The sequence below is a fragment of the Alligator mississippiensis genome, chromosome 2 (genome assembly GCF_030867095.1).
Source record: "Alligator mississippiensis isolate rAllMis1 chromosome 2, rAllMis1, whole genome shotgun sequence".
Taxonomy (NCBI): domain Eukaryota; kingdom Metazoa; phylum Chordata; order Crocodylia; family Alligatoridae; genus Alligator; species Alligator mississippiensis.
Window position 1 is genome coordinate 206,525,251 of NC_081825.1, and position 27,141 is coordinate 206,552,391.

The window sequence follows — 27,141 nt, forward strand, 5'->3', positions numbered from 1 at the left end:
TTTGGAAACTCTGAAATGGGACAATTCATTCTAGCTGTATTAAATGATTAGGTTTAGCATTAAACCAAACAAGTCCTGCATTAAATCATACTCTTGGCAGTATCTGAAATGAATATGTGGCTTATACTGCCTTTTTGGAAACTCTGTATTGTGTGATATTTGAAGAGATGAGTGTAACCAAATAATTTTATTTAAATGAGAATGCTCCTTTAATATCTGAAATTTTCATACCCGGACTGACACAGATACAAATAAGACCTCAGAAACTCTCAAAAGCCTTTGGTTCTTTGCTTATGTTATTTCTGTACGTAAATGACTTTTTTTTAATATCTTATCTGAAATGGTAGCCTTTGGAAGACTCATATACATATGGTGATAAAAGCTCACTTGTGTCTACATGTGCAATTATGGCACATGAAAAAACTGTGGAGGTTATTGCTCTGGAGTTTATTGCTCCCAGGTGCACATTGAGCTGAGGTGGAGCAGCCCTGACTGGCAGTGGGCTCAGGGGGTCAGCCTGCCAGCCTAGGACTGCTCCCTCTGGCTCAAAATGTTGTGGAGGGGCTGGCTGGGACATGAGGGTGCTTCAGTGTGGGGCTAGCGGGCAGGCAGCCCCTGCACTGAAGCCCCCTCATGCTCCAGCCAGCCAGGGCAGCGTCTACACATATGGTGTTTTGGAGTTTTTTACTCTGCAGCAGGATAGTACTTGTATTTACTATTCTATAAGTACTATTCTGTTGTGGAGTAAATAATTTTATTTCAGCCTAATAGCAGCACACATGTACATGGCGAGCTGTTTACTATGTAGCTAGTCAACTGTGCAGTAAACATCTTGTCACCTACTGTGTTTCAAGATATAGGAACTTTTTGTGTCTTAATCTTTATTTTTCTTTATTTGGCATCAAAAATTATATATTATACATATATATATACACATGTATACATATATATACATACATACGTTCACACATACAAACATACATATGTATATATATATAAAATATATATACTTCCCACTTACCCACCACGTATTTGAATATATATATATGATATTTTACCAGATCATTTTATTTTACTAACAACTGTCTCACTATTCTTTCTTTCCTTGGTTCCTCCTATCTTTGTGGCAAAGGATACTTTTCTTCTCCTGGGTGATCGCCTTAGTCCTTTCCCTTCTACTTACCATTTTTCTGAGGTCGAGAAACACATGAAAGGTGAATTTGTGGCCCCAGCGAAATCAGTGGCAAAACTTACATTAGCTTTAGAGGAGCCAGGTTTTCAACCTAAAAATATTATCTGATATGCACTGTTTCTCTGATTGATTTGTTTGTATTCCCTTTCTGTATATTTATCTGTACTTCCTAGAGGGTAACACATGAGCAGATAGCACATTACTGTTCTGCCTTGGACAGGATTCTGGCAGTCATTATTCGATTCTTGCTCCCTCCATGGCCAAAGGAAAAAGTAATTTGCACCTGTCCCTTTGTTTGTACAGATTATTCCCCTCGTCATGTCAGCTTCAGTGCATGTACCTGCCCATGAAAGAATGTAATGAAAATTATGCCATTCTGCTTCATGCCATTCTACTTTTATCCAGCTAGGTGGGATGAAGAATAACAGCCCATTGGTATCTGCTTTTACACAATTTTTTGCTGATTCAAATGATACAGGCAGACTATGTGGTGCATAACATGCCTACCCTCTTCTCCTTATTCCCTGTGCAGAGCAGTACTCATTTTTGTGCCCAGGATGGATAATAATTTCTGCATAAAACCCATTATGAAAATTTATTGAAAGATCACTTTATGCCATTCAAATTGCCTTGCATATTTCTATATGCAATCTATGGCCCTGGTCCTGTAATAGATTCATAGAGTCATAGATGCTAGCGTCGGAAGGGACCTCAACAGATCGCCGAGTCTGACCCCCTGCCTTGGCAGGAAAGAGTGCTGGGGTCAGATGACCCCAGCCAGATGCCTATCCAGCCTTCTCTTAAAGACCCACAACGTAGGGGAGAGCACCACCTCCCTTGAGAGCCCATTCCAAATTTTGGCCACCCTTACAGTGAAGAAGTTTTTTCTGATATTTAGCCTAAATCTGCTGTCTGTCAGTTTGTGACCAATGTTCCCTGTTACCCCAAGAGGTGCCCTGGTGAACAGAGCCTCTCCAATCCCTGTTCACGAGGGCGCCTCTTGGGGTAACAGGGGCCCATGTGAATGAACACTTCTTTCCACAGAAGTCCTAGCTGTTCTAATTGAGATCCCCTGAAGGCATAAAGATCCAGCCTCTTGTATGCAGTTGGAGGTTTGGTACCTCTTTTTATACATACTCAGTTCTACAGTTTTCCTGGTCTTGGGGAACACTCCTTAAATTTGTCCTTAATATATTTTATAATATAGAATTCCTCCTACCCATAATGTTGACACTTAAAAGTATCTTCACTGTAGCTAAATAATTTATCATCCACCATAAAGCTTAGTTTCTTCCTTTTGCTTTCATTTGAATTGCATTACTGCTCTAAAGAAAAATGTTAACAAAGTTCTTTCTTTTCAGGGAAAAAAACTGTAGTTTACAATGTCAAGACATAGTGAGCTAATCATAAGATTCTGCAGGAAATATTGTAATGAAGAACTATTAAATCAAACCTTTTCCTCACAACGGCTCATGCTGAGAAGTTGACAGCGTATTCTATAAATGAAATAATAATACAAAATTGGTGCTAGGCAAAAGTGGACATGATTTCCATGTAGATTTGTAGATGTAAAAAAGCTGTTATTGTTTCAGAATAGAAGCTTATCAATCAATATATTTTATTGCAGTAACATTGGTAAAAGAACATGTGAATATCATAAAGCTTAAGGTATTATAAATCTAAATATAGTTATATAAATTATGTTTTGTTTTGTCTGTCAGTTAGCTGTACCTAACATCAGTTTATTTTTTTCTCATATTTTGTCTTTGTTTTCTTTACTCTTTCATCCAGACCCTGTTCTCTTAAGATTTAGGGACCTAACTATGATCCTATTCCAAAATCTTTAAGTCCCTAACATTTCATCAATGCATCTATTTTTGTGACACACTGGGCATGTCTACATGTGCTCCTGACTGCACACTTGGTACTGTGCAATCATTTAGTACTTGCTAAAGCAGTACTGTGCAGTCCCGGCAGTGCATGGTTGTTTTTAGATGCTATGTTGAAATAGCGATGAGCTACGGTGATGTAGCTGGTTGCTATGGTTTGTGCCTGCTGTTGCTACATTGCCGTAGCGCAGGGGTGGGCAATTAGTTTGGGCAGAGGGCCGCTTACTGAGTTTTGGGAAGCCATTGAGGACCGCATGACAGGCAGCCAGGGGCAGATAAATATTAATTTTCTAAACTTTTTAGGGGCCCCACAGGCTGGATAGAATGGCCTAGCAGGCCACATCCGGCCTGTGGGCTGCATTTTGCCCACTCCTGCCGTAGCAACATGCTATGTTGTCACAGTTTGTCACTATGGTGACATAGTGTCTCATGTAGGTACACTGACTGGGCACATCTGTGTACTTAAAAGTGCATTAGCCTATTTTAATGCACATTAAAGCATCATGTAAAAAGTTGTGCATTAAGCATCACTTGAAGAGCATGTGTCTTAGTTAATGTGCATTAAGCCAAGCTAATTCATATTTTTGTAGTACCTCACAGTGGAGAGTGCCTGTACACCAGCACAGAGGCTGCTCTACTGTAATTACAGTGTGTCAGAGCAGACTCAACTGAGTCTGCTGAAGCATGGTAATTACTGTGCTCCAGCAGCCTCTTGTGTCTTGTGTATTAGCATTCAATGAGCTTTAGTTCAAGTACCCCTGCCACCATTTTTAAGCACAGGACACTGATACATGAGACGCTGTGGCACTTTAATTAGAGTGGCTCTCAGAGCACATGTAAAAGTGGCCAGAGGTACTAGATATTATGAGAATTAATGTGTAGATGCACCAGGTATTATCTTAGCCATGTGTAGGTTATAAAAAGTAAGGGAGAAAGAGGATCCAGTCATTTACTTCTTTAAAGCACAGCAGGCTGTATTTTAAAGAAGCCTTACTGAGAATGGAGGAACAAACCATCCTGATTTGCAGGAATTCTAACAAATATGGCAGAAGACCAGCTTGGCTTAGCAGGGAACTCTTCAGTAAACTAAATCACAAAAAGGAAGCTTATAAGAAATGGAAATTTGAACAAATAACTAGGGAAGAATGAAGGAGCATTGCTCGGGCTTATAGGAATAAAGTCAGGAAGGCCAAAGTGCAGTTGGAGTTACAGCTAGCAAAGAATGTGAAGGGTAAAAAGAAGGGCTTCTAAAAGTATGTCAGTAGCAAGAGTAGGATCAGGGAAAGTGTAGGTCCCTTACTGAATGAGGGAGGCAACCTTGTGACAGAGGATGCAGAAAAGGCTGAAGTTCTCAACATCTTTTTTGCCTCAGTCTTCACAGGCAAGGTCAGCTCCCAGACTACTGCACTGGGCACTGGGGAAGAGGGGACAGTTTGGGGAGGAAGGAAGCAGACAATAGGGGTAAAAGAACAGATTAGGGACTATTTAGAAAAGCTGGACATATAGAAGTCTATAGGGCTGGACAGGATGCACTCCAGGGTGACGAGGGAGTTGGCTAATGTGATTGCAGAGCCGTTGGCCATCATCTTTGAAAACTCATGGCAATCTGGAGAGATCCCAGAAGACTGGAAAAGGGAAAACATAGTGCCCATATTTAAGAAAGGGAAAAAGGAGGATCCAGGGAACTACAGACCAGTCAGCCTCACCTCAGTCCCTGCAAAAATCAGGGAGCAGATCGTCAACGAATCCATCTCAAAGCACTTGGAGGACAAGAAGGTGATTAGGAACAATCAGCTTGATTCACCATGGGCAAGTCATGCCTGACCAACCTGATTGCCTTCTATGATGAGTTGACTGGCTCTGTGGATGTGGGAAGACAAGTGGATGTGGTATACCTTGATTTTAGCAAAGGTTTTGATATGGTCTCCCACAACAGTCACGCAGGCAAGCTAAGGAAGTACAGGCCGGCTGGCTGGCTGGATGAATGGACTGTAAGGTGGATAGAAAACTGGCTGGATCATTTGGCCCGGAAGGTAATAATTAACAGGTCAATGTCTAGTTGGCGGCCAGTATCAAGTGGAGTACCCCAGGGGTCGGGGACCCTCAGCAAGTTTGCAGATGACACCAAGCTGAAGGAGTAGTAGATACATTGGAGGGTAGGCCTAGGATTCAGAGTGACTTAGACAAATTGGAGGATTAGCTAAAAGGAATCTCATGAGATTCAACAAGGACAAGTTCATAGTCCCGCACTTAGGACAGAACAATCCCATTAACCAGTACAGGCTGGGGACTGACTGGCTGGGCAGCAGCTCTGCAGAAAAGGACATGGGGGTTACAGTGAACAATAAGCTGAACATGAGCCAGCAGTGTGCCCTTGTTGCCAGGAAGGCTAATGGCATACTGGGCTGCATTGATAGGTGTGTTGCCAGTAGGTCCAAGTGATTATTCCCCTCTATTCAGCACAGGTAAGGCCACATCTGGAGCACTGTGTTCAACTTTGGGCCCCCCACCACAGAAAGGATGTATAAAATGTAAAATGTTCTTGTATAAAATATTCCTGTGGACAGATTGGAGAGAGTCCAGCAGAGGACAACAATGGTTTGGGGACTGGGGGACATGATTTCTGAGGAGAGGCTGAGGGAACTGGGCTTATTTAGTCTAGAGAAGAGGAGACTGAGAGGGGGTTTAATAGTAGCCTTCAACTACCTGAAGTGGGGTCAAAAGAGGATGGAGCTACAATGTTCTCAGTGGTGGCAGATGACAGAATAAGGAGCAATGGTCTGAAGTTGCAGCAAGGGAAGTTTAGTTTAGATATTAGGAAGAATTTTCTTACTAGGAGGGTAGTAAAGCACTGGATCAGGTTACCCAGAGAGGTGGTGGAATCTCCATCCTTGGAGGGTTTTAAGACCTGGCTAGACAAAGCTTTGGCTGAGATGATATAGTTGGGGATGGTCCTGCTTTGAGCAGGGGGCTGTACTAAATGGCTACCTGAGGTCCTTTCCAATCCTAATTAAGGTAGAGTAAAAAAGGAAAGATTAATTGAGTGTAATTAGCATGCTCCAGCAGCTCATATATCAGGATCCCTGTGCTTCAAAATGGTGGCAGGGGCATTTGATGAGCTTTAGTTAAACACCCCACCTCCATTTTGAAACACAAGGAGACTGATACATGAGGTGCTGTGGGCACTTTAATTAGAGCAGCTCTTGAAGCCACTCTAATTAAAGTGCCCTCCCCTTCCCCACCCCCCACCCCCCCAGCCCCCCAGAGCAAATGTAAAAATGGTCGTAGGTACTAAAGTCAACTGGTGCCTAATGGATAGAATAAGTTCTGGCCCTTTCTTTTAATCAGTTAATTTAATCCAGTATGTAGATAGACTCCAGTCCTGGCCTGCTTATTCAGGTAGAGGTCCTAGTCCTATTACCTGGAGATGGAGCCAGTTGCTCCTTCTAGGGTTAAATTAAGATTTATAGACTTGCCATGATGAGCCTCTAGTATAAAAAGATAATTAAAAAGCCTTGTATGGTCAACAAGGCAGGTTTGGAGGTGACACAGGAGGCCTCCAGGGAATCTGAAAGAGTATCACAGTGGTGGACTGTAGCAGGGCACTAGGGTGCCTGCTACTTGGAGAGCTGGGATAACTCCTCAGGTGCTGGTTGCTGAGGCAACCAAAGGGAACTAATGACCCACACCTGCCTAGCCAGCTAACAAGAAGGGGCAGGGCCTGGCTCCTATATAAACCACAGGCAGGAGGCCAGGAGGGGGTTCCTGACCAGCAGCCAGAGAAGAAGGAGCTCTCGGTTAAGGAAAGAGAAGCCGGATGCGCATAGCCACTGCGCATAGTGTCTGCCACTGTGGCGGGATGGAGCAACACCGGTAGGCTGGAGTGTAGTTATATCCGGGCGTCTTATGTTTACGTTATAGCCAAGAGGCTTGTGTTGTGTTGCTATTTGTTACACCAGTGGTTTGGGTGAGGCTATTAGGGGTTGGAGGAGGCCTTATAGGGTACTCACAGTAGAGTGGGGACCCCAGCGCCAGTGAGAGCGCAGCATTCAGGGTGCATAGACCCCAGCCCCAGAGAGGGGCAGTTGAGAAGCCCCAGAGAAGGGGGCAATCCTGAGAAGCCCCAGTGCAGGTGTGGTGAGCCCCGGAGAAGGGGGTAGTGCTTGAGAAGGCCCTGGAGAGAAGGGCGGCATCACTGAGAAGGCCCTGAGAGAAGGGCACGGAGAGAGAGACAGGGCTGCGGAGAGCCCGAGTGCCAGAGAGGGCGTGGAGATAGAAAGAGACAGAACAATATCTGTGACATCTGCGAGGCTTGGGGCGTGGTATTGGAGTGGTAGGAGCCACACATAGCCCATAAGGCTGGGGATGTACAGAACACCCGAGACAGGAGAACCGTGGCCAAGAGGACAGAAGGCAGCCTCCCTATAAAAAATATATAAAATCAAAGACGTGGCGGGTGAGAATTGGAGGGTGCGACTCGGCAGCTTGGCACGGTAAAGGAGGTGGCGGGGGAGAGCATGGCGACCCTGACGTCTCTCCTGTTACATGGACCAAAGTAAAATAACAGGGAGTTGGCTTGAATGATGGAGAATCTGAGGAGCTGACGTAACCTTGGGACACTCAGGGTGCTGACAGACATGCAGGTCCCCACTCTAACTCATGATGCTTAACATAAAACACCATGAGTTACAGTTAGAGCAGCACCCCCCCCCCACAAACCAACAGGTATTTGCCTTTTGGGTTGGGAGGGGGGTGGAATCAAGCTTGCCTGCCTGTTGCTGATGCAGGCCTGCCCGCCCACACCCCCCTCTCAGCTCTGTTCTCTGCAGGAGGTAGGGGATAGGGGAGCTGCTGGCTGGAGGTTGCCCAGCCTGACTTGGAGGGGTGGAGGGGCCTCCAATCCCCACCACTCCAGCTCCCCTCTCCCTCTTCTCCCTCCTCCCTCCCTTCCTGAAGACAGCACCGGGGGTGGGGTTGGGCTGCATCAGCCTAGCCCCACCCTAGGGAACAGAAGTTCCCTACACTGCTCCAAAATGGAGTGCCTTCATCTGATTCCTCATCAAATGAGGGTTAATTTGTTGCACAATCAACTACTTTTAAAGCGCTCTGCAGCTGTGCATGTGTCACAGCATGGCTGTAGAGAGCTTTCATGGGGCCAATCGTGTGACAAATATAACTTCTATCTGTGCCCTCTGGGTAGTTTGGGTTGGACTGGGTAAAGAGGGAGCACTTAATCCTTTGCAGGGTGGCAGAACCTTCTTGCTGGGTGACCTTTTCCATAATATCTTTCTTTATTAAAGAGAAGTGATCTATTTTGCTGCTTGGATCTTAGGGTGTACTCCTTCATGTAAAAAAAGGTAAAGCCCTCTCTCAGCAGCTGAACTAGAATCAAGGCCATGGATAACCAGGGAATGTCAAGGACCAAAAGGCTAGCATCTCAGAGTCAGAAGGAGCTTGGACTCTTTCTACTTCAGAAGCCATGCTGACTTCAGGGGTACTCAGACAGACCAGACAAGGCTGGAGGTTATGAGCAAGTACTCCTCCTTGGAAGCCTTTGACAAAGACCACATAAATTACTCTGTTTCACCTTCCTCCATGAAAAAAGAAATGGGTGTAAAATGTAATTGAACTACATGTGCTAAACAGTGTTTCATCCTATCACCTGTAAACAAGAAACTGTGTGTATTTGGTGACTTTGTGAGCAGTGTCCTTGAAGTCAATGAGTCATAGGAGTAAGTTACACAATCAGGTTATGTAAGACAATGATGATGATATCCCTAAATGTGAAACAATTAGAGGCTTATTCTTGGAATTTCTTTTTTTCTACTACTCAATTTAATACCTAACCATTATGCTAAAGCTAAACTATGTGAAATAATACAAATCTTTCATATCTTTCCTTACTTTTTGTTGTTTCCCAACATCCTTTTTTAGTCCATCCCTGTGGTGCTAATTTTGGAATGTGCTAAACATCTATTGGAATGTTGTGAAGGCCATATTTTGGAGTGCCTTTAGGCACCGACTGTGATTTCCAAAATATGGCCGTCTTCACCTACAGCTTTTAATGGAAGTTGAAATATTAAGAATTTTGAGGTGGTAGTAATGATTTTTTAAATTAATTAAAAAAAACAAACAAACTAACAGTTCCTTCATGGTCTTTTATGCTATTTTTGGCCTGGTTGAGGAATCCCAGATTCTTAACTGGCATAAATTAATACTGACATTGGGGCTTGCCTGACTTACACCAACTGATGATTTGTCCCACTAAACCTAAAGTTGTACTGCTGTTCTTTAACTTGTTTACCTCCTGCCCTTTGTGCAGATTTCAGTTGACAGGTTCCATGCAAAGTGCCTTAGAGCACTTACTTGTAACCTGGATGGACTCTGAACTACATAGCATTCAATCTGACAGCTGATTTATTGCCAAGTAGAAGAAGATGGAAGAAATATTAGTAATATTTTGATATATAGAATTATAATAAAAATAAATCTTACTCTTCTTTGTTCCAGCCTTACAAATGCAATAAATGTTCCTGTATAAAACAGGATTCTGAGCCCTAAGAAAACCCTGCATTTTGTATAAACACGCACAGCCTTTATATATGTGTATACATATGTAATAAAAGCAATATATACACAGCATGAACACAGTGCATCAATTTGAAAATTTACCAAACCTGACTCAAAACCCACCTTTACCTTAAATACAGATTATGGAAGAAGGAAAGATATTTTACTACAGCAAGTATTTTACTGCACTAAGTATAATTTTTCAAGCCTGCAGTATATAGTACCCAAAATCCTGAACTGGTACGAACCATCACAGCTCTGCTCAAGTCAGTACAGTTATAGTGCCCTATGCTAGGTGAGGATCCTACTTTGTATTTTTAATGAGAGAAATAGCTGATATCCCTTCTTCCATATCCTTTTTTTCTGGCAGCAATCTGCTCATTTACCATAGACCCGCCCAGATCCTGTACAAATGTCACTTCTATGCTGAGTTTTACTGGAGAATGAGGGGTAAAATGTGTAGGCTTTCTGCAGTACAATGAGTGTGTGCATTTTTTTCAACTTATGCGTACGTAAGCCTTCTTTTGTGAATAGGACTCATAGGGTCAGATAATGTTTAAAGGGAAAGGCTTTATGTCTCTCAGGCCACATGTTTCCACATGGATGCTTCTACACACACAGATTGAATTATGAACAGACCTATTAATGCTGGGATCACAAAAGGTCAAGTTTTGTCTTCTTTTACCTCTATTCAGAATTGCTTTTGAAAGGGGGGAAAAAGGGATTTGAAGAAAAAAGATTCATGATGAAGAATTTTACAGGTCTTTTTTCCCCCTTTAGCAACATCTGGGCGTTGAAAAAAATTCTTATTAGGGAAAAGAGTTCAGGGGTATTGTGTTACTAGATTTTAATATATCTCACTTGGGTCACTTGTAGGGTTACCTTTTGGAATAGCCTGTTACCTAAAGAACAAAGGCTCACAAAAGGAACTTTTGCAAAATGTGCTTGTTACTAAAATATATGTTATTTTTACTTGAGGAAACATCCTAAAATCCTAAAAAGAATAATGTTTATCTATTTTTTATATATCAGTATTTATCCAACTCCTGAAGTATTTACTCAGGCAAAAATCCTATTGAAATTAGGAAGTTAAATTAATGACTTAAAACTACTTAAGTTACTTAAAATTTGTTAATGACAAATATAATGTACTGCATAGTGGAAGGAATCACTTGAGCTGTTCATACATAAGATGGTTTTAAATTCAAATATTGCCACAGGGAAAAGATATAAAGATTACCATACACTGTCTTCACTTTGCATCAACACTCAAAAAAGAAAGTAAACCTTTAGACTATATAAAGATAGGATAAAAATATTACTGAAAATGTTGTGAAGCCATGATATACCTGCCTTCATTTGGAATACTGTGTTTAGTTCTGCTTATCTATGTAAAAGAAATTATAGAAATAACAAATGGCTTAGAGACAAAGTTTAGGTGCTTGTGAAAAATTGTAGTTGAAGAGATTGAAAATATTAGGAATGTGTAGTTTAATTGGAGGAGAATAAATTGAACCGCAATAAAATTACACAAAATAGTGTACAGTATAGAAAAAGCAGATCAAGAATTGATATTTACCATTTCCAAAATATAAGAACTCAAGCCATTTGATAAAACTGAAAGGCAAAAAAAATACAACCAATAGGAAGAATTTTTTGTACAACATATAACTACCGTAACTTGCAAAGTTAACTGGCACAAGACAGCAATGATACCAGTATCTTAGTAAGTTTCAAAAAAGAATTTAATACTTAATTATTATGTCTGCAGTGAAGCATATTGTTTTTAACTGAATATGATATTATGTCAAATAAGCCACTGCTTTGATTAAAAAGATTAATCAAATGATTTTATTAACTCTTTTGATTAAAAGGAAACTTCCCCTTCCCTGATTGTTTTTTAAGGGGGCTTCTGAAGCTAATTGTCAGAGATAAAAAAAAAAACTAGACTGGACAGATATCTGTTTCAATATAGTAATGCCTACATTCTTTTTAAATATACCTTGTAATATTATAATAAGGAGGTATATTCTGCATATGACTTTAATCAATAATATGCTTCTATTCTCAACTCAGATTGTGCCTAAAGCTACATGTATACTTCAGGATTTCAGTGGCAACCTAGCCACAGGAACTTCTCATTACAACTAAAAACGTTTGTGTATTCTTATACCTCTCACTTGTGTGACGATAATTTTACATATATACATATATGTATGTGTATATAAGAGAACATGTAACAAGCTAACATGATTTTAGTTGCCAGGCCCACTTTCTCCTGGTTAGCTCTTCCAGGTAATCAAAGCTAATGATATTCGTAGTAGAATTCACATTAAGTTGACTAAGAAGAATACAGTTATAGCTGCAAGTGTATACACAAGTGTACACAAATTCCTCTTTGGAGCATGCATTTGAAATAAAAGTAAAAGTAAAATGGGCAATTTATGGCCAAAAGGAGAATAAATTGTGTACAATTTTATCTAGAAAAATAGCTACTTAATTTGAATGGTAGTTTAATGGATAAATTATGCAATTATTACAATTATTAGTCACAACTATTTTGTGAATTATTAGGCCTCGTATCAGACCCAGCAGTCCTGAAATGTGAAGTTCCTAGTACCAAAGGAGAGGCACATTTCTGAGTTCTGATAATGAAAACATGCTTCTTCAAGTACCCGTCTAGTTTTAACGCATGATGATAGTGCTCAAGGGGAAAGATGGTTTTAAAAATTGAAATTCTTGATCCTGCAACCTGGTAGTTGCATATTATAGTGTCAGCTGTTGCTAACAATTCATAGGACATGAACTGAACTTTAAATTCAAAGTCTAACACCATTTTTGAGTGCACCAAACTCCATTTTTTCTTAAGTAAGCTAGCCATTATTTTAGTTTTTAAAATTTCATGAAGTGTTTAGCTTGGTTCATAGGTGAAGGATGGTAATGATTCTTATTTTATCTAAACTTTTTTTTCTCTTGTTTTCTAATTAAATCAACCTTTTATGGTTTCCTAGTAATAAGACAGTAAGCATTTCCCATAAAGGACATATAGATATCTTGAAACTGAATTTTATGGAAGCTTGAAAGACATGTAAATGTAGACAAGCAGAATGTATTTTCAGTGTAACCATTCTTTGTGAATTACAGAATTATGTTTCTTCCTTATACTTCACTAATAATGCTACACAGTCTGTGAGTGGAAAAGGAAAGAAGAAGAGATTTGAATTAATAGCACATTTTCATTTATTAGAAATGATCTTGTATACCCAGAGTATAGCATAATGAATAACCTGAAAAGTAATATAATGTTATTGTTAATTCTATTGTATCATTTTAGCAAAAGCTGTAAATAAAATACTACTACTACTAACCTGAAAAATACAAAGAAAAATATATGCGACATTTTGCTTATTATACTTTGCATAGAATATCCATGTCTTCTCTCAGGTTTAAAATGAAAATTCTAATATGTGTGACATTAACAATTGTCCTTTGCTCACAGCTCTTATAATTTAACCCTTCAGGTGAACAAGCTGACTGATGAATTACAGGCAGCCATCCAGAGCTACAAAGGTCATCTCTCTAAACTTGCCCCACAATTACAAGCTGAGCAGGAACAGTGTACCTCTTACATCTATCAACACATTAAAAGACTTCCAGCAAATACAGGTCTCCCACAAGGCCTGCAGCTAAAGGTTGGTATAGGTTTAATAGCTTTCAGAATCACTTTTCTGAGTGTTTGTTTGGTTGGCTATGTACTTGAGCATGTGCTCTGAACAGCTGGGAGTGCTGCTAGCTGAGTGATTGCTAAGTGACTGCTGCCTGTGTCTGACAAAGACCTTAACAAGGAGGCATAGCTAGCCCAGACCCAGGTGGTATAAAAAGAGACTCTCTCTGGGTACGTCTACACATTCATTAATACATTTTTCCTAATGCACATTTAAATTTAATACCTCTAGGTGCCTACACACAAGTAGGGAGGCTGCTCTGATGCGCTGTAATTCCAGTGCAGATCAGATTCAATTAATTGAGTCTAGTGGAGCATGGCAATTATTCAGCAGCCTTCTGCATCTTGTGTATCAGTGTCCCTGTGTTTCAAAATGGCAACAGGGGTGCTTTATCTAAAGCTTGTCAAATGAGCTTTAGATAAAGTGCCCCTACCACCATTTTGAAGCTCAGGGATGCTGATACATGAGATGCTCTGGGTGCTTTAATTAAAGCAGCTCTTGGATCCACTCTAATTAAAGTGCCCCTTCCCCCCCCCTCCTGGAGTGTATGTATAAATGCCTTCTAATGTGAGGTACTAAATAAATGCACGAGGCTACCCTAAAGCTCAATAGCAAAAGTGCACTCTTTTTATTGATGCTTAATATGTAGTAGCTTATTTTTACTGTGCATTAGTATATTAGCATGGTTTTTTATGTGATACTTTAATGAGCAGTATAATAGGTTACTGTACACTAAAGCACACATGTAGACATGCTCCCTGACTGACTAGGAAGTGAGTGAACAGGGATAGCAAACCGGGCAGTTTGCAAATCAGTTTGCCACCCCTCTCTCTGAAAGGGTACTTTTAAGATAAGCTCTTTAAGAGTAACTAACCTAGATAATTTACATAAGTTATAAAAACTTAGCAGTTAGGTCAATATTTAAGTCCCTTGTTTAACTAGAGACCAGAGCGAGTGGGGAGTTCACTAGGGAGTTTGCCTTGAAATTCACTTTCACCTTCCTTCACTGTAAGCTTGATGAGAGGAAGCCGGTTATCAGAGAAAAGGGAACATTTTGAGACCAAGGAACAGTGAACAGGCCATCTTACAGGGGTGTTTGCTAGGGAAGGTCAGCATGGAGAGAGGGGTAGGAAGGGATAAGTGGCAGATTTAAGAGAGCCAGAGAGATCTTGCCAGAGGATCTTGCAATGCCAGAGCCACTGCCACTGCCAGGTCTTCCGTGATTGGACCTATGAGGTGTCTGTTTAGGCCAGGCCACTCAACATCAAGGGTCCCACCCAGGTCCTGGTTGGTGCTTGGAGACTGCACCTTGCAGGTTCCTTCCAGTGAGAGCTAGGTGGAGGAATGCCTGCAATGTGATCTGTGCCATCTGGTGATGTCCCTCAGGGAGCAGGCAAGAGAGCTACAGAAGGAGGTGGCAAGACTCTGAAGTATCCTCAGCCATGAGGAGTTTGTTAATTCGATGCTGGAAGAGATCTCTAGGACTGCAGATAAAGGGTTGCCAGAGGTGGTGCTGGAGAAGGAAGAGGACATTGACTCCCAGGAAGGCAGAAGTTGGAAGTTTGTAACCCAGGGCCAGTTTGCCAACCATTAGGCGAACTAGGCGGTCGCCTAGAGTGCCAAAATGGGGGGGGGTGCCAAAATTATATGAAGAACAAAATAACAGGAACATCGTTCTAAATAACAGCCCTGGCCAGCTATGGCTCCAGCTTGGTCTAAGACCTTTGGTTCAGTAAGGAGAGAAAGACCTCTGAAAAGATCTCAAAGGAAGGATCTCTAGAATCATAACTCCTACCTTTTCAACTATCAAGCAGACTTATGACAAGAGCCTACCACTGGCAATGTCATCCTAATAGATGAACCCCTACTCCTATATCATCTTACAGCTCATGACATTGATTTCTTACACCTTCCTTCTCCCTTCCAACCACCCTTTTTAAAATCTAAAGCACCCTAAATTTCATCAGTTGTGTTTAAGATTTTGTCAAGAGTTAAGATGACCAAAATACGCTGACTCCAGGTACAGATATGTATTGTGCCCATAATTCAGGAAACAGGCTTCAAGGTAGGAATTTTTTGGTTTGATTTTGTAGATCTCATTAAATTTAAATGATGTAGAACTGATATACAAATGTAGTTATTATCGTAGATACACCTGAGTGGTCATGTTTCATATTCTCAATTTTATAATGTCTAGAAATGGTTGGAGTAGGATTGCTGAATTGTTACATTTAAATCTTGTAAGAACGCATGTGATTTTTTTAAAGTAAGTTGAGCTAGGGGTAAGCCTTTGTGAACATATTATGGTTGGATACTCATGTGAGAGATACATAGGCATTTAAAATATGTGTGTTAATGCAGAACGAGTGCTAATTAATTGCTAGCAGGCTCAAGAGATATTCTTTAATTAGTTTTTTATGTAACACCTGTATCATTGTTGTGTAAGGAAACAGTTGTATGACTTTGTGTACAGAACATGTAAGGTTGGTCGACCCAGAAATCTCATGGGATATGTGAGATAAGTAAACCTACTCAATGGACAATCACAATTTACTTTACAGAAGACCATGCTAAGGAAGTGTTAATTTGCTGGGAGAACCTGGCTACCTACTAGATAAAAGATGTCAATTAGTAGAGTACTGTACATAGGAAATAATAGTTAGTTTACAAATCTCCTTGATAAACAGGAAAACATCTGCTTGGCCACACAATCTTGACCAACATTAGATAACCAGTTAGCATATTTACACCCTTAGTCATATATCCTAACAAATACTTTCCTGATTGCGGGGGTGGTTTGCCCCTTAAGCCACTTTAGGCAGTGCCTAGCTATATTCTCTTCCATGATAATTTAATCAATTGTCCACATTATTAATGTCATCACAGTCAGAATTTTCTTTGAAATTGTACTTTGATTGTTCTTTATATTCATAATTTATTTGAAACAATTTAAAACTTTCAGGGGAATGGTACCATGACAGATAGGAAAAAACTGTCTGGAGCTCAGTATTGTAAACGAAAAGCAGAACAGGCAAAAGAACAAGCAAAGCAAGAGGGTTCCTTCCTGAAATATCTTCAATTTCATCCACATCAAGATGCAAGCAGTTCATAACATCAAGATGAAGGCAGCTCACATCAAGATGAAGACAGATTACTTCAAGATGAAGGCAACTCACAGCATCAAACTGACATTGAAATCAAGAAAATGTATTCACCTACAGACACACGTTCAACACGCCATTGGGAAGTTCTTAGTTGCCATGTGCCTTCTCTAACTGTGAAACTGTTGAGTGAAACAAGATGGGAGAGTCAAATCAATGCCTTGAAGCCTCTTTGCTATGAGCTTGGCAATATCTATGATACACTAATTGAAATTTCTGATGATACTTCCTGTCATGACCCAGAGGTCTGATTTTTTTTGTGTGTGTGTGTGTTCTTCGGCACTAAGAATTATCCCCGCGGGTATACAACTTCGTTGCACGGAGGAGTTCTGCTGCTCAGAGAACCCGCGTGCAGGGAAGTGTTCCCGCCACTTTGCAGCAATCTTTGCAGGGTGCATTTCCTTTGCAGCACAGAAATGCACGGTGCAAAGGTTTCCCGCTCGTCGTATGCAAATTCATGCCCCACAATTGGCTAGTTCTAAATTATTCACACGTGGCGGCTAGCGATTGGCCTGCTAGCCGTATAAGAGGCTTGAGCAGTTTCCGCCCAAGCCGAAGAGGACTCCGCATCCATCTTGTGGGGACTCTGGGTGTGCGTGGCAGGGTAATAGAAACCCTGTGTGTTGCTCAGAGGAGTTTGGCGGCCTGATCCGCCGCCCACCTCTTCCCGTCTTCGAACGGAACCTACTATAAGACGTAACGACGAGTTTAATGCGCGCTTGTCCTGGACATCCGGATTTTGTCTGCGTGGAGCCCAGCAACCTCCACGTGATTGTTCGTGTTCTGTCTGCGTGGAGCCTTGCAACCTCCATGTGTGTTCGTGTTTTTTGTTATAACCGCAGCTCAAGCAAGTTCTCAGCCTACACCACGACCATCTCGGTGTAAGTAAAATAATCTTAAAATCAACCGTTACATGTCTGTGCCTAATTCTAGCTCGGCGCCCGCCCTCTCCAACCCGGCCTGCCCGGGCTGCTGGCCACAGCCCGCGTGCAGAGCGACGTAAGCGACCCGGGGTCAGACCCGGCGCGCTCACTTCCCTCACAGGATCATCTGGCAATACAACACACATTGATGCAGAAGCTCTTGCAAATGGCCTTTCCAAGTCCAAATTTGTTATTTCACTCATTTTGTGGTATAACATCCTTTTTGAGATCAACCTTACTAGTAAGCAATTTCAGGGAAAGGACTTTGACATACATTAATGAAAAGTGTGAATCAATCAATAAAAATAAATTGTTTTTATTGTTCATTTGAATATCAAATAAGTAAATCTAAAAGTTCATTCTAGACTTCTTATTTTCCTCTGTATTGGAAGTGGTGGTTGCCAGTTACCCATAGGCCAGCCCTGTTGTGACCTCTGGCAGCAAGATGAAGTCTTCATCACCTTCTGTAGCAGTTTGCCTAGAGAACATATAGGGAGCCCTATCAACAAAGGAGAAGGAGAACATTCTGTCAGCAGAAGATGCTAGGCCAGGCCAGGCTTTCCCAAGGTTGGGAGGATAAAGACCACTGCCACCAAAAGAAAGTGATGGATAGAGGTGGTTAGAGACTTCCTTCTGCAGGGGTTGGAGGCATCCATCTGTTGGCCTGACCTGTTGTCTCAGGAGGTCTGCTCTTGCCCAGATTCATGGAAGGATTGCCAAAACTCATTTGGACCCCTAACTACTACCCCATGCTGCTTATCCACGTGGGCACCAACGATAACAGCCAGGGGGGATGCTAAGCAGTTCAAAAGTGACTACAGAGCTCTGGATGTGAGGGTGAAATAGACAGGGGCTCAGATGGTGTTTCCCTCAATCCTTCTGGTCAAGGAGAAAGGCCTGGACAGGAGCGGATGCATCCTGCAGATTAATGCATGGCTGTGCTGATGATGTTACCACTGGGGCTTTTGCATTTTCGACCATGAGATATTGTTCCAAGAAGAAGGATTGCTAGGAAGAGATGGGATCCACCTGACAAAAAGAGAGAATAGCATCATCACAGACAAACTCATAAACCTACTGAGGAGGATATTAAATTTGGATTGCTGGGGGATGAAGACCAAAGCCCTGAGGGACATAGGGAAGCAGGTGACCTGGAGGAAGCACAAGCAGGAAGGGGCAGCAGGGGAGGCTTTCTTATTCTTCTCCAATGTGAAACTAGAAATAGGCCTGTTGAGAGTCTCTTGGTTAGGGTGAAAGGGGAGAACAACAAGGGTGATATCATGGTGGGTGTCTGCTACAGAGCACCAGACTAGGAGGATGAGGTGGATGAGGATTTCTTTAAAGAGCCAGAGGATGTTTTCATGTCACAGGCCCTGGTTCTCATGGGAGACTTGACACCCTGACACCTACTGGAAGGGCAATACAGCAATGTGCAGGCAATCCAGGAAGTTTTTGAAGAGTGTTGGGGACAACTTCCTGGTGCAAGTGTTGGAGAGGCCAACTAGGGGCTGTACTCTTCCTGACCTGCTGCTCACAAAGAGGAAAAAATTGGGGGGGAATGTACAAGTGAATCACAACTTGAGCAGACAATGAGTTTCATAGTTTCATAGTAGCTAGGGTCAGGAGAGACCCGAACAGATCATCTAGCCTGACCCCCTGCCACAGGCAGGAATGAATGCTGGGTTCACAAGAACCCAGACAGGTGATCATCCAACCTCTTCTTGAATTTGCCGAAGGTAGGAGCAAGGACCACTTCCCTGGGAAGTTGGTTCCAGATTCTGGCCACCCTAACTGTAAAATATTGCCTTCTGATCTCTAACCTAAACCTATTCTCCATCAGCTTATGACCATTGTTCCTTGTCACCCCAGGTGGTGCTGGGGAGAAAAGGGCTCTGCCTATTTGCTGTTGATCCATCTGATGAGTTTGTAGGCAGCCACCAGGTCCCCCCTCAGCCTCCTCTTGCTGAGGCTGAACAGGTTCAGGACCTTCAGTCTCTCCTCATAGGGCCTGTCCTGCTGTCTTCTCACCAAGCGAGTGGTCCTCCTCTGAACCCTCTCCAGGTTGGCTACATCCCTTTTGAAGTGCGGCGCCCAGTACTGGATGCAGTACTCCAACTGCAGCCTGACAAAAGTCGCATAGAGGGGGAGTATCACCTCTCTGGACCAACTTGAGATGCACCTTTGGATGCATGACAAGGTATGGCTGGCCTTACTGGCTTGGGTGGAGGGCATCTGGACCTGCAGATTTAAAAATGTCTAGCCCTTCCAGAAGATCCCTAACTACATCTGCACTGACTGAAGACTTGATAGAGGTATCCCCAAGATTGTCCCTACCTCTGGCAGGTGGGATATCCTGGTCCCTATTCAGAAAAACAGAGATGACTGAGTGTAGGATCCTGAGGCAAGGAAAGCCAGTGGGGGGGGGGAGGGGGAAGAAGTCCAGATGAGCTGGCTGTACATTAAAGAAACCTTACTGAGAGTATAGGAACAAACTATTCCAATGTGCAGGAAGACTAGCAAGCATGGTAGAAGACCAGTTTGGCTTAGGAGGGAACTCTTCAGTGAGCTAAAACATAAAAAAGAAGTTTACAAGAAGTGGAAACTTGGACAGACAACTAGGGATGAGTATAAGAGTATTGCTCTTGAATGAAGGGATGAAATCAGGAAAGCCAAAGTGCAATTGGAGTTGCAGCTAGCAAGGGATATGAAGGATAGTAAAAATGTTTTCTACAAGTATGTCAGCAACAAGAGGAAGCTCATGGAAAGTGTGGGTCCTTTACTGGAAGGGGAAAGCAACTTAGTCACTGAGGGTGCAGAAAAGGCTGAAGTACTCAATGCCTTTTTTTACCTCAGCCTTCACAGGCAAGGTCAGCTAGCAGACTATTGCACCTGACAGTGCAGTTTGGGGTGGAGGTGAGCAGCCGACAGTGATGAAAGAATAGGTTAGGGGTTATTCATAAAAGCTGGACATGTACAAGTCCACAAGGCTGGGTGCTATGCACCCTAGAGTGCTGAGGGAAGTGGCCAATGGGATTGTAGAGCCACTGGCCACTATCTTTAAAAACTCATGTTGATTGGGAGATGTCCTGGACAATTGGAAGAGGTCAAATATAGTGCCCATCTTTAAGAAAAGGAAGAAGGTGGATCCAGGGAACTACAGACTGATCAGCCTTACCTCAGTCCCTGCAAAAATCATGGAGTAGGTCCTCAAGGAATCCATTTCTAAGCCCTTGGAGGAGAAGAAGGTGATTAGGAACAGTCAGCATGGATTCACCAAGGGCAAGTCATGCCTGACCAACCTGATTGCCTTCTGTGATGAGATGACTGGCTTGGTGGATGCAGGGATGTGATATACCTTGACTTTAGCAATGCTTTTGATATGGTCTCCCACAACATTCTTGCAAGCAAGCTAAAGATGTAGAAGTTGAATGAATGAACTATAAGGTGGATAGAAAACTAGTTGGCAGTCAGAATCAAGTGGAGCTAGGGCTCAGAGTGACCTAGATGAATTGGAAGATTGGAATGAAAGAAATCTCATGAGGTTCAATAAGGACAAGTGGAAAGTCCTGCACTTCGGAGGCAACAATCCCAGGTAGTGCTACAGGCGGGGGACTGAGTGGCTAAGCAGCAGCTTCCCAGAAAAGGACTTGGGGTTACAGTGCACAATAAACTGAATATAAGCCAACAGTGTGCCCTTGTTGCAAAGAAGGCTAACAGCATACTGGGCTGCATTAGTAGGGGTGTTGACAGCAGATTAATGGAAGTGATTCTTCCCCTCTGTTTGACACTAGTGAGGCCACATTTGGAGTATTGTTTCCAGATTTAAAACTCCACTAAGAAAGGATGTGGACAAATGGAAGCAGTCCAGCAGAGGGCAACAAAAATGTCCGGGTGGCTAGGGAACATGAATTATGAGAAGAGGTTGAGGGAACTGGGTTTATTTAATCTGCAGAAGAGGAGAGTAAGGGGAGGCGCAATGGTCTGAAGTTTCAGCAGGGGAAGTTAAGTTTAGGTTAGCTATTAGGAAAAACTCTCTCATGAGGAGGGTAATAAAACACTGGAATGGGCTACCCAGACACGTTGTGGAATCTCTATCCTTGGAGGTTTTCAAGACCTGGCTAGACAAAGCCGTGGCAAGTATGATATAGTTGGGGATGGTCCTGCTTTGACCTGGGGTTTGGAGCAAATGACCTCCTGAGGTCTCTTCCAAACTTAATGTTCTATGCAATTTTTTGCTTTGCCAATAGTACTCAAAATGAAGACTGTAGTTCTTCCTTATGTATACTGTGGTTCCTTTGGCTTCTAATACTCAGTAAGGCATATTAATATCTAGTAAGGCATATTCCTTATTAAACCAGTAAAGAAAAGTTTTAAAAAATATTTTAGAATGGAAATGCCAATTTTATTTTACCAACCACAAGTAAAGGGCAGGAATCGGTGCATAAATATGTTTAATTAAAAAAAATGTTAGGATCCGTAAAATTAGATGGCTCTTTTAAGTTACCTAGCAATTTCAATAGACAGTTTATTACAGATATCAGTCAGTGGTTGCATAAAGACATCAGGTATCTGAGACACAGAAAAAAATACTTGGTTGATGCTAAAAATGGTCTGAAACCATAGTTATACCTTATTTCTTCAAGTTGGATATTAAGATTCTCTGTAGCTGATAAGGATGGTGGCAGAAGTCTAGTGGGAAGAAGTGAAATTAAGAGTGGTATTATATTCTTTTCTAAATACCTACATGAACAGATTTCATCATCCACATGGTCATCTAAGTGCTTAAAATACTATTTATGCAGAGTTTGGCACTTCTGTTTGTGCATCCCTACACATCTGAATGGATACATACAAGTGCTGACCTGTGTGTAAATGACATATGGTGCTTAGGAAACGATGTAGATGACCATATGTGGTCATCTAAGGCAAGTACAGACAGTCAAGAAGCCTGAGGCAGAATCATTTCAACCTTTGTGGGTTTCTCTAAGCCACAAACACTGCATCATGAGCAAATGTAACACATGTTTGCCCTTGTTGGTGTAGATGGGGAGAAAGTGGGCAAATGCCTTCACTAGCCAGGCCAGAATGTGGCAGAGTATTCCTGCACACCACCCAACCTGGCAGCAGAACCCAGCCAAACAAGGCCATCCCTGATTGGCTGTTAGGCACATGACCCGAACCTCCTGCTGTCACTGTAGATCCTCCCCTGCCTGGACCCCTAGGCTTCCAGTAGTGTTAGCCATGGTGGCCCCAGGGGGGATGGGTAGGGGCAGTGGGGGGAACTGAGCCCCTGCTCCGGCCATGGCCCCCTGAAATGAGGTTTGCATATGGTGGAGGTGGTGGGGGTGCCCCATGGCATGGGCTTTTCCCCTGTAGCCTGGCTTTCCTCCCTGCAGCCTGGCTGGGTGATCGTTCTTGTGTCAGACCTGGCCTTTCAGTTGCAGGGGGTTGGGGTAGGGGAGAGACCTCCAGCCACATCCCCTCCAGCTGGGGACTGCACAGCTGGGGGCTTTTCCCCTGACACTTCAGTTTTCCTCCCTGCAGCCTGGCTGTGTGATCACTTCATCCCCATCCCCACACTAGACCTGGCCTCTTAGCCACAGGGGGGCAGGGGTAGGGGCAGGGAGCAGAGTTTTCCCCACCCTGGCCATGGCCCCCAGTTGGGATCTGCACAGCACAAGAGGCCCTGTGGCAGAGGTTTTTCCTTTCAAAGCCTGGTTTTCTTCACAAATATTTCTTCGCAAATATTCTTTCACAGCTGAGAGGCTGGGTCTGGCACGGGGGTGGGGCTGGGGTTATTGCCCAGCCTGCTGCAGGGAGGAAAGCCAGGTTGTGGGAGGGAGGGGGGAAATCCTTGTCATGGAGCCCCTCACACTGTGTCGACCCAAGCTTGGTGTGGCAGGGCAGGTGGCTCCATTTCCTCCCTCAGCAGCCCCCATCCCCTCCTTGGCTGGGCTGGGGAGTAGGGACTCTGCTGTTTTAGCCTTGTGACAGCTTAGGGGTGGGGCTGGCCAGGCTCCGCTGGAGCAGACAGTGGGCAGAGGCTAGCTCACCTGTCCTGCAAGGACGGGGGAGGTGCAGAATATCCTGGGATGAAGAGGAAATGAGAGTTAACTTGAGTCGAGAGGGAATCTGGGACAGAATCAATTCTCTGATTTAACTTAAATCAGTTAGGTCTGATATTACATCCATCCAGGTCTATCTTAAACTAGGTTTGAACATCTTGAAACTGGTTTACGTGCACTGAACTTCTGTTACAAATTTAAACTGGTTTCCAATTGCTTAAACCGGTTTATTTGTAATTTCTTTCCATGAAAAGGCATCGTGAAAAGAACAGAATGTCATCTTAGGGTGCATCCAGATGATTGTGCATGTGTGGTATGTAGTGCTGCAGACCCATCTGTAGTGACATAAACCACAAGTGCCACTCATGCAGGCATTTGCCATGCTGCTAATTTGCAGTGCAGTGGGTTTCCTTGACACTGGGAGATCCCAGTGTCAAAAAACCCTTGCTTGAAAAAAATCAGGCAGCATACATGGAGGCAACATGCACTGCCTGAATGTGGAGCCTGGCCAGCCAGAGCCATACTCCAGCTGCTAATCAGGCTCAGCGTGCCCACTTCGCTGCTGCTGGAGCCTTGGGAGCCCCCAGAGGCCCAGGTAAGGGTGCTGGGGCAAGCTGAGGTGCTAGCCCCAGCTTCTTCTACCCCACCTGGGGCTACTTGGTGCATACCAGTGTGTGCATATATGGGCATTCTGTGGGGACAAGTAGTGGCACAACTATGTGCTGCTGCTATTTGTCCCTGGGGAAACGCACATGCGCACTTATCTGGATACACCCGTAGGCCTTGTCCACATAAGCATGAACATTTGTTTCCCTGGGACAAGGAGCAGTGACACACCTTGTGCCACTGCTACTTGTCCCTGGGAAACACCTGTGTCACGTGACCTCTGGCGCACAGCAGGTTATCCCAGGTGGGGTAGGGGAGGCAGGGGCCAGCAACTGTGCTGGACCTAGCAGCCTTACTTGGGATTCTGGGGGCCTCGGAGAGCTGCAACCATGGTGATCCTGCCACTTGAAGCCTGGATGACAGCCAGAGCATGGTTCCAGCTGGCCAGGCTCTGGTTTTAGGCAGCACATGCTGTCCCCGCCTATGGTGCCCCACTTTTTTTTTGTGCAGGTTTTTTGACCCCAGGACCTCCTCATGTCAAAAAACCATCACGTTGCAAATTAGCAGCATGGGGAATGCCTGCATGTTTGATGTGTGTGGTTTGTGTCACTACAGGTTGGTCTGCGGTGCCACATACCACACATGCACAATCATTTGGATCTCCCGGGGTCAGAGGACTCTGTGCACTGCTACCTTGCAGCATGGGGAACGCTTGACTATACATTGCATGGTGCCACAGATGGGTCTGCAGCACCATATCCTGCATGGCCACGCTCGTCTGGATGCGACCTTAGCATCCAAGCCCTGAAAGCATCAGCACTGGGAGATCCAGTGGGGCGATGTGGTGCCGTTGAACTTGTCTTTGATTTCTAGTCCACCCAGTGTTTAAAATCAACTGCCTAGCAGTAGAAGCAGCACGTCTATTTAGGCACCAGCAAGGGAGTCACTTAACTTTATGACTCATCATAATCTACTTGATTCCTTCTAAACTTTTCTTTCCATAGGTGTTAATGAGCCTCTTTTCTTTTCAATGACCTTTAATGGCTTAATTTGTTTCCATTAATTAAACTATTCTTTCTTCTGCAATTCTGTATTATGTTAGCTACTCCTGCTAATGTAGCTCCCATTTCACAGCCCTGCGGACTGTTTTTTAATTTTAGCTTGAACCATTAACTCAGGTGTGGAAATGTTAATTCAGGTGAATATTAACTCAGATGTGGAGATAACTTTAAGTAAAGCATAGGATGCACTGTCAAGATGCTCAAGAATGATAGATTTTGATTTATGAATCTGAAAAAGAGACATACATTTAGCTATAATGACTGCAGGACTAATGAAACATATTTTGATTATTTTTTCCTAGTTTGTTGTGTTTTTTTTATGCAGTATATCATGTAGCAAATTAATGCACACTCCATTAATTTTTTTTTGTTTCAATCAAATTGAATAATATAGCTTCGGTCCCCCAGCTTATTAGTAAAGCTTCTACTTTCTTTTTAACTGGAGAAAAATATGTGTTGTGTTATATGTAATGATGCACCACACCGTCTTCACCCCCCTTTTCAAAATCCTAGACCTGCCTGTGAGCATCAGCATAGATAAGGCTGAGTTCAAGAGTCATATAAAGATTTCAGTGTTTCATTATACCAGTTGCTGAATGCTTGACACACTTATCATGAAGAAGCATCTTTGCCAAAGCTCTGGGTTAACTACAAACTCTGGGGAAATTAGATGTTCTCCAGCTTGCTGCTAAAACAGTTAACTTCATGGAGCACATGTCCAAGACCTTCAGTTACCTTAACCCCTGTCCAACCAAAGTGGAACTATTTTCTGATCCTTGGTAGCGAGTAGCCACAAGTCTTTCTTCCAAAAGTTTGCTGCCCTGTTTTCCTATGGTTTACTGTGTAGTGTTACTAAGAAGTTATATTATGAATTTGTACAGGATAGTTTGGATAGGGATGATCCTGCCTCAAGCAAGGGGTTGTACTAGATGACCTATGGAGGTCCCTTCCAGCCTTACTTTTCTATGTCTAGGTCTTCTAATGAACCTAAGCACTCTTATACCCATCAAAGGACTGTCTAATGGAGGAGTACTCCTAACAAAGTATATGTTCCAGGTGACTGAAAGCCTTATCAGTAAAACCCTTGATATAGTCAGACAGAGCTGGTATTGATCAAATTACTTCCGAATCCAGTGCAGTTATAATGTAGTCTTTCATATAGTCACTGCTGAATTATGCTTCGATCAGGAATGCTGTATGGACTCTGAAATGTTGGTGACTCTTCACAGGTCATCCCCACTGGTGTTGCAAATAACCGACAGTTCATTTTATAGAAAAGTTAGCTAATAGCTTGTTATTTTCTTTGATCTCTGGTTAGGAAAATCCTGAAGAAAAATCTTAAGCAGCTAGTATATTTTTATGTGCTCAGATATAATATATAGATTGTCTATATCTGATCCCTTTTACAGATAGGATGACAGTTCCTATACAGTGTATTCTGAACTAGATGGTGAGGTAGATGTGGAAACACAGTTATTTCACTCCACTTGATGCAGACCAGTGTTTACTGCTTCAGAATTCCCTTGGCTTAGGAGTAAGACACATGTTTTACCCTTTTTATAATAGTCTGTGGAGATTGGTGATATATATAGTATATAGAATAGTTTCTGGCCTTTATGTTGAACTATTGTACTATCAGTTTGTATTCTAAAAAGAGCTTACATCTTCATCTGTTCTTTGACACAGGAAATAGAAGGTCAAAGAAGCTCACGCTGTTTAGGTATCATTTGGCTCATGTCAGCTGTCTCCAGCATAGACTCTTATAGACATACATGGCTCCCCTAACCAGATTTACCTGTGAGCATAACCATAATAATACATAGGAAAAAGGTATAGGAAAAAAGATATAGGGAAAAATGTCTGTATGATGAATGGAGACTATGGAGAAAGCTGAAGTTGTCCCTTAAAATTTTACTGAGGTTGAATTTACAGAATCAGGAAAGAAAAAA

General features: G+C 42.8%; 1 protein-coding gene across 1 annotated transcript in view; it reads left to right on the forward strand.

Annotated features, from left to right (window-relative positions):
- The window catches only part of LOC102561439 (doublecortin domain-containing protein 1), a 226,065-nt gene extending 208,622 nt beyond the window's left edge, over positions 1-17,443 (forward strand). Inside the window, exons 12-13 of the mRNA XM_059722717.1 lie at positions 13,173-13,343; positions 16,339-17,443. Of these exons, the coding sequence (XP_059578700.1) occupies positions 13,173-13,343; positions 16,339-16,488 (321 nt within the window). The 3' untranslated portion in view covers positions 16,489-17,443. The remainder of the gene's footprint in view (positions 1-13,172; positions 13,344-16,338) is intronic.
- The last annotated feature ends 9,698 nt before the right edge of the window (positions 17,444-27,141 follow it).